At 43.5% G+C, this 8,378-nt stretch overlaps 1 protein-coding gene across 5 annotated transcripts in view; it reads left to right on the top strand.

Annotated features, from left to right (window-relative positions):
* Nucleotides 1-1,830: 1,830 nt before the first annotated feature.
* SAT1 (spermidine/spermine N1-acetyltransferase 1) overlaps nt 1,831-8,378 on the top strand; it is a 9,643-nt gene continuing 3,095 nt past the window's right edge. The window contains exons 1-7 of one of the 5 annotated variants that reach the window (XM_011935111.1): nt 1,854-1,903; nt 2,058-2,098; nt 2,340-2,391; nt 2,479-2,562; nt 4,013-4,114; nt 4,207-4,247; nt 4,373-4,902. In XM_011935111.1, coding sequence (XP_011790501.1) covers nt 2,361-2,391; nt 2,479-2,562; nt 4,013-4,114; nt 4,207-4,247; nt 4,373-4,543 — 429 coding nt within the window. In that variant the 5' untranslated portion in view covers nt 1,854-1,903; nt 2,058-2,098; nt 2,340-2,360 and the 3' untranslated portion in view covers nt 4,544-4,902. Of the gene's footprint in view, nt 2,099-2,339; nt 2,392-2,478; nt 2,563-4,012; nt 4,115-4,206; nt 4,248-4,372; nt 4,903-8,378 lie in introns of those variants that run through there. The other 4 variants (XM_011935108.1, XM_011935107.1, XM_011935109.1 and 1 more) reach the window with 4 other exon arrangements.

Raw genomic sequence — 8,378 nt, forward strand, 5'->3', positions numbered from 1 at the left:
ACCTGTAATCCCAGCACTTTGGGAGGCCGAGGTGGGAGGAGCACTTGATCAGGAGATCGAGAACATCCTGGCCAACATGGTGAAACCATGTCTCTACTAAAAATATAAAAATCCAGCCAGTTGCGGTGGCTCACACCTGTAATCCCAGCACTTTGGGAGGCCGAGGTGGGAGGAGCACTTGAACTGAGGTGATGACACCAGACTGAGCAACACAGTAGGACCCTGTCTCTACCAAAAAAAAAAAAAAAAGAAAGAAAGAAAATACTTATCAAGGAATCCAAAGACCTTACCTTCAAAAATTGTAAAAAGCATAGGAATACACAAGCACATATTTTTTCCTCACCAGAGCAATGACATCATCACATATTCTGTAAATGTATAATTATTTCAAAAAAAAGTTAAAGGAAATGAAGCATAGAGGATGGAGCAAGTAGGGATTACAACAACTTTCAACAGCAACCGAAGTCAGAAGACAGATAACATCAATGTGCTGAAAGAGGAAAACTTCTGAACCTCAAAAATCTATAAACAGTGAAATAAACCCTTCAAGAATTGTAAGATGGGCTGGTCCAAAGGTAGTGAGTTATCTCAGTTGATTGTTCACAGTCAGTTACAGATCAAACTCCTTATTTTACTCTCACTACTGCACTTGACTAGTCTGAAAAAAAGAATTATAAGATGAATTAAAGACACATTCAGATAAGCAAAACTGAGAAAGTTTAGTAAAAGCAGATCTTTTTTTTTTTTTTTTTATTGAGACGGAGTCTCGCTCTGTCGCCCAGGCTGGAGTGTAGTGGCCGGATCTCAGCTCACCGCAAGCTCCGCCTCCCGGGTTCACGCCATTCTCCTGCCTCAGCCTCCCAAGTAAGCTGGGACTACAGGCGCCTGCCACCTCGCCCGGCTAGTTTTTTTTGTATTTTTTAGTAGAGACGGGGTTTCACCATGTTAGCCAGGATGGTCTCGATCTCCTGACCTCGTGATCCGCCCGTCTCGGCCTCCCAAAGTGCTGGGATTACAGGCTTGAGCCACCGCGCCCGGCCAACAAAGCAGATCTTTACTAAAGCAAATTATGAAGAATGTACTCGGGCAGAAGGAAAGGTGTCAAGATCAAATGTCAAGGAAGATCAGAGATTTAAGAAGGTATAAGAAGGTTAGAAAAGTGAGAAAAAAAAATGCTGTCAACTCTAGAAACTACAAGTATAAAGAAAAAAGATAATTGGGAAATCCAAATAACCTACCTTAGAAAATTCTAAAAACCGCAAGAATATACGAGCTCACATTCCTTTGGTCATAAGAGCAGTGTCATCATTAGACATCAGGTCGCCTCTGGAAAATTCCATTGTGAGTTTAAAAGGCAAATGACGTCTATTATTCTAAAACTAGTTCTGCCACCGAAACTCTACAAAGGATCTTGGGATCTGCAGGGTCTCCCGGATCACACTTTGAGAACTGCCGCTTTAATCTTCCTCCCATATCCTACGTCCAGGGTTCCTGAGTTTGCTTCCCTGACTGGCCAAGGAGAAAAGAGAAAGGTCACTTGTCGGGGGGCCGCAGAGGGAATTCCCCTCTTTCATTTGCAAAGGTTACTGGGGGACACACCGGCTCCCAGTAGGGTTTCCGCCAAGGCTCCGCGAAGCGCCACTAGAGGGCGCCGCTAGTGAATCCCACAGCGCGCCCCGCGGCCCCAACTTTTGTCCTCCGGGTTCACACGGGCGCCCGGAAGAGAGGGTGGTGCCTGGGAGAGGAAACGATGCGCCCCGGGGCGGCGGCCTCATTGGATGAGAGGTCCCCACCTCACGGCCCGAGGCGGGGCTTCTTTGCGCTTAAAAGCCGAGCCGGCCCCACGTTCAAGTGCGCAGCTCTGAGTCGCAAGTCGACTGAGGTTTATCAGTCACTCGCCGAGGTTCCCTGGGTCATGGTGCCAGCCTGACTGAGAAGAGGACGCTCCCGGGAGACGAATGAGGAACCACCTCCTCCTACTATTCAAGTACAGGGGCCTGGTCCGCAAAGGGAAGAAAAGCAAAAGACGAAAATGGCTAAATTCGTGATCCGCCCAGCCACTGCCGCCGACTGCAGTGACATACTGCGGCTGATCAAGGTAGCGGAGAGCCCGAGCTCCTCCCGGGGCGTAGGGTGGAGGTGGTTCCGTTTCCCGGGGTGGGGTGATTCGCGTCTTGAGGTCTGGGCGGGTGTGAGAGCCCAGCCCGTTCCCCTTTCTGCGCCCATCCCAGGCCCGGCCGCTACCCCGCCCCGCCCTCCCCATTCCCTTCCTCTGAGCTGGCGGGGCCGGAGCCTCATTTTGTTTTCTGCTTTTCTCTCTCCTATGTGCATCCCCCCAGGAGCTGGCTAAATATGAATACATGGAAGAACAAGTAATCTTAACTGAAAAAGGTAATTCAACAGTGGCGGGGCGGGGGACAAGCGTTCGGTGCCTGTCACCTTCGCCGAGGCCATTACCGTCCCTGCTCCCCCTTGCAGATCTGCTAGAAGATGGTTTTGGAGAGCACCCCTTTTACCACTGCCTGGTTGCAGAAGTGCCCAAAGAGCACTGGACTCCGGAAGGTAACCCCTCTCCCTTTACAGAAGCCAGAGACACCGAGTGTTATGTAAGAAGTAGTGTCGGCTGTGTAGAACCACTGACTACACAGGCCGAAGTTACTGAGAACTTGGACAGAAAAAATAGCCAGCAAGTGTTCAAACTACTGAGCAAAAAAAAAATTAGATATGCTGCACTTGAGAATACTAGGGCAGGTTAAAAGAGCTGTTTAAGTAAGTATCAGAGTGCTGTGGAGACTCGGAAGAGTTTAAGCTGCTTAAGTAAGTATAAGTGCTGTGGAGACCCGGAAGAGTTAGGTATAATGTCATTTGTTGTAATTCAGTTTCATAAAATGGTTCTTGTTTGACCCTAACGTAACAGTTTTTGTAATTGTGTTAAATCACATTTTTTTCTTTAATTTGTCCCAATCTTCAGGTTACAGTCTCTAGCTTCGCCATGTACATGGCCCTTCCGTGTACATGGATGGGCGGGGAGGTAACTAAAAGATCCTTTACACAATAAAGTAGATGATCATGATAAATGAGGTAAGGTCCTATTATCACACACTTCAAACACGGTAGATCAGAAACCCACTATGATACTCGCTTCCTGTCTGTTTGCTAAGGAATATAAAATGGCTAGAAAGTTTAATTTGAAACCTTTGCCTCCATTTGGAATAGTAGACACCTGTTAAGAGGGTGTCAGATGCATTTTTTTTTTTTTTTTTTTTTTTTTGGCTGGTCCCTGTTGATTGGTCAGAAGACAGCTCAGCTAAAAGGAGAAGTTGTTTGGGTGGTTGCTTTTTTTCTGACGTCTGTCCCTCAGGCTAGAAGAAATGAGCAGAAAACACAGGATGAGTACTTTTTAAAGTAATGTGCATGTTATGTAATACCTGTTTCTGGGTAGTGCTGCTTCTTCTGACTCAACAAATGGGGAGAGCAAATTGAAAATGTGTAAATTGGAAGGCAAGTTCTGAAATTAAACGTTGTACTTTGGCCTGATGTTCTGACCTTTAAGGAAGCAAGAGTTTGTAAACTTCCAAATATTTACTATTCTGAACTGCCGTGTAAACCTGACTTCTTCCCAAGTCAACATACCAGTATACCAGTAGGATGTGAATAATGTGTGTGTCGAGTTTAAAACCATAGCAATTTTGCTCTGGCAAGTAATGAAAGTGTTCTCGCTTCCTGAGTGTGAGCTTCCAGCAGACTGCAGAGTGGCCAGTCCGCAGTTGTAGCCTGACTTCAGTGAGTTCTGATGTGTGCTTTTTGCAAATACATGTTTTCAGAACAGTGAGATCATCCAGCAGTGGCCTGGACTGCACTCACATAAAAATCATGAGACAGTCGTGGCTACTTGTTTCTATAATACATGCATGTATGTTTTTTAAAACCTATGATAGGCCTCTGATTCTGCAGCTGCAACTTGTATGAAATGTTTTCCTTCTCCACATCTCATGTGATACTCTTATTACAGGACACAGCATCGTTGGTTTTGCCATGTACTATTTTACCTATGACCCGTGGATTGGCAAGTTATTGTATCTTGAGGACTTCTTCGTGATGAGTGATTATAGAGGTACGATTGAGTTCGGAGCAGAGGGTCTGAAGAGAGTTCAGGGTTATATAAATCCTTACAATGACTTTTTAAATTGTACTTTTTATTTTTAGGCTTTGGCATAGGATCAGAAATTCTGAAGAATCTAAGCCGGGTATGTCTTAGTTTTTGGTTTCCAAATTTGTAAGTTTACTGGATTATTTTAATGATGGAATAAAAATTGGGTCTTGAAAGCAGGCTGAAATGTCACTGAGTTTGTGTTTTACTCTCTCATAATAGGTTGCAATGAAGTGTCGCTGCAGCAGCATGCACTTCTTGGTAGCGGAATGGAATGAGCCATCCATCAACTTCTACAAAAGAAGAGGTGCTTCTGATCTGTCCAGTGAAGAGGGTTGGAGACTGTTCAAGATCGACAAGCAGTACTTGCTAAAAATGGCAACAGAGGAGTGAGGAGTGCTGGTGTAGATGATGACAACCTCCATTCTATTTTAGAATAAATTCCCAACTTATCTTGCTTTCTATGCTGTTTGTAGTGAAATAATAGAATGAGCACCCATTCCAAAGCTTTATTACCAGTGGCGTTGTTGCATGTTTGAAATGAGGTCTGTTTAAAGTGGCAATCTCAGATGCAGTTTGGAGAGTCAGATATTTCTCCTTGAATATCTTTCGATAAACAGCAAGGTGGTGTGATCTTAATATATTTGAAAAAAAACTTCATTCTCGTGAGTCATTTAAATGTGTACAATGTACACACTGGTACTTAGAGTTTCTGTTTTGATTCTTTTTTAATAAACTACTCTTTGATTTAATTGTTTGGTGTAAGCATTTTTACTAATTCTTTATTTCTTACACATTTTTCTTGCTGTTGAAGACAAAAATGACCCACAAATGCCATTGGATAAATAGAATTGCTCAAAATAGTTTTTAACCCAATTTAAAGTTCTTATGGTCATGTGTTATGCTAGCATTAACAGTCTGGATAGAAGCCAGTTGACCAGTTGACTATCAAGGTTTTATACATAGCAACATGTAAAACATGACTTTTTTTTTTTTTTGAGACACAGTCTCACTGTTGCTCAGGCTGGAGTGCAGTAGAGTGATCTCAGCTCACTGCAACCTCTGCTCCCCAACCTCAAGTGATCCACCCACCTCAGCCTCCCAAGGTGCTGGGATTACAAGGGTCAGCCACAGCGCCTGGTAAAACATAGCTTTTTACATTGATGACACTATACACTGCATCTGATGGAATTTTCAAGAGCTGAAAACCAAGTTAGAAACTGAGGCCCACAATGAATAAACCCATCATTACACAAGTAAAATGTGGAGATGAGATTATGAAACATTGAAAATCAAGAAAAAATGTCCCTAAAAAACCTCATGCTACGTAAAACTTTTTTTTTTTAATAGAGCCAAAGTCTCACTCAATGAATAAACTCATCATTACACAAGTAAAATGTGGAGGTGGGATTATGAAACATTGAAAATCAAGAAAAAACATCTTGTCCCCCAAAACCTCATGCAACACAAGACTTTTTTTTTTTTTTTTTTTAATAGAGCCAAGGTCTCACTCTTTCGCCCAGGCTGCAGTGCTGTGGTGTGATCACAGCTCACTGCAGCCTTATCTTCCTGGGTTCAAGCAATTTCCCCATCTCAGCCTCCCAAAAGTAGTTGGGACTACAGGTGCATGCCACTATGCCCGGTTAATTTTTTTGATTTTTAATAGAGACAGGGTCTCGCTAAGTTGCCCAGGCTGGTCTCAAATCCTCCTGCCTCGGTCTCCCAAAGTGTTGGGATTACAGGTGTGAGCCATAGCACCTGGCCAAGATAATTTTGAAGGCAAAATGGATCACTGAAATTAGTGTCCCTTATGTGTACTGAAAAAGTACACATTTTTACAAGAAACTTGCAAACAAAAGCTCCAGTTGGACACAAGTATAAATCAGATAAATTAACATCTTATTTGGAGGGTGAATTTGTAGTCCTGTGTTAATACAATGGATTTTTAGAGCAGAGAAACAATAGCCCTTAAAACTGCCAGGGGGTAAAGAAGTAAACAAATGCTTTCTTAAGGACTGAAATGAAAAAGAAAAGACCATTTCCCCTTAGATATGTGAACTCCTTTCACTATTCATTGCATTGGCCCAAATTCCTAAACTGACTAATTTCCACAATAATGAAAATGGTAGCTGATAAGAACCACTGTAGACTAATGTCCAAGATAAATGTTTTCCAAAAGAAGTCAGATACCCGAAAACAATGCTCTGTATCTCTCGGAGTTCTCCAGGAAATCCATACTGAGCTCCTCAGTCGAAGGGAAGGTTGTCCTGCAATCCTTTGTATCAGCATCTCTTATGGCTTCCTAGATTAGAAGGTAGCCATATATAAAGATGTAGCCCTGTATTATATTTAATACAGGAGGGCTTTGGGATTTATTGGTGACTCAGAGAGCATGCCACGAAAACGGGCTTACAGAGTCAATTATCAACCAGGGGCCTTAGGCAGGCAAGTAACTACATAAGAGAAACTCTGGCAAAAATAAAAGGGTAACCAAACCCAAAGAGCCTTGTGGAGAAGTAAGATATTTTGCAAATTGTGTTTTGGAAAGTGAGCCTCTTAGAGGAAAACAACTACACGCTGACTGTGGTTAAATATATGAATGAATTAAATTAACCACCAAGTTACAATATAAGTCTTTGTTTTCTCTTCTTTCTTAGAACTTAGCCTTAAAGGCCCAGTGTTGTGAAGACGAAGGCTTTTATGAAGTTTTTGAGGTAGCATAGCTTAGTTAAACTTTCGTTCATTGCTAAATGTTAGTCACTGCTGTTTCCCGTGGGGGTGTGGCTAAGCAAAGTGTCTTGAGCTGCGTTAAGCGTATCCACTTTAGAGAAGTCCCTTAAGTGTAAATTTTATTTATTTTAATTTTAATTTAATTTTATTTTTTCTTGAGACAGGTTCTCACTCCATTGCCCGGGCTGGAGTGCAATGGTATGATCACAACTTACTGCAGCCTTGACCTTCCGGGCTCAAGCAATCCTCCTGCCTCAGCATCCCAAGTAGCTAGACCACAGGAACGCACCGCCATGCCCAGCTTTTCCTCTTTTAAAAAAATTTTTTTTGTAGAGATGAGGTCTCGCTACATTGCCCAGGCTGGTCTCCAACTCCTGGCCTCAAGTGATCCTCCCACCTTGGCCTCCCAAAGAGCTGGGATTACAGGCGTCAGCCTGCACCCAGCCAACTTTAAAATTCAGAAGCTGAAACACCGACTGGGAGCAGTGGCATACACCTGTAATCCAGCACTTTGGGAGGCCAAGGCAGGCAGATCATGAGGTCATGAGTTCGAGATCAGCATGGCCAACATAGTGAAACCCCATCTCTACTAAAAATACAAAAAATTAGCCAGGCGTGGTGGCAGGCCCATGTAATCCCAGCTACTCAGGGGGCTGAGGCAGGAGAATCACTTGAACCCGGGAGGCGGAGGTTGCAGTTAGCAGAGATTGCACCATTGCCCTCCAGCCCAGGCAACAGTGTAAGATTCTGTCTCAAAAAAAAAAAAAAAAGAAGCAGCTGAAACACCACAGCATTAGCCCACTACTAGCTGAACTCAATTACAAAGACACCTTTTTAAAAACTGAACTATAAAGCAAATCTATAAAGTTTGAAGTCACCGGGCAAGTAAGAAAACATGTTACAGGGAAATTATCTGAAAAGAAACAACAAACAATGATAAACATGGAAAACCAGAGTCCAAGATCATCAACTGCTTACATTCCAGAGTAGTCTTTCTAGGGAAAGAAAGTAGAGTCTTTTTTACAGAAATGCTGAAGAAACAATTCAGAAGAAATCTAATCATTTATTAATGGCTTTGACCCACTCTACCCCTTCCTGTGAGTCTCCTTTCCACTGGGGACCCAGGAGGACCTAGAATGGATGCTGCTCATCACGGTTCGTTGAAGCAAGTGGCTGCTCACCAGCAACTGATGGAACTGCCATGCCCTGGGAAACCAGCCACCTTCTCCTGCTAGGAGTGAATTAACTTTCTCCCTGACTGTGACAGACAAGGCCTTCCTCTGAGTCTACAGGTGTCCATGTCTGCTCCCAGAATTCTGTTTCCTTGACTAGTGCCATCTTTGTTTTGTTTGTTTTGAGACAGAGTTTCGCTTTTCTTGCTCAGGCTGGAGTGCAGTGGCGCGAACTCGGCTCACATGAACCCGGGAGGCGGAGGTTGCAGTGAGCCATGATCACGCCACTGCATTCCAGCCTGGGCGACAGGGCAAGATTACATCTC

This window comes from Colobus angolensis, unplaced genomic scaffold (genome assembly GCF_000951035.1).
Source record: "Colobus angolensis palliatus isolate OR3802 unplaced genomic scaffold, Cang.pa_1.0 Scaffold140, whole genome shotgun sequence".
NCBI lineage: Eukaryota > Metazoa > Chordata > Mammalia > Primates > Cercopithecidae > Colobus > Colobus angolensis.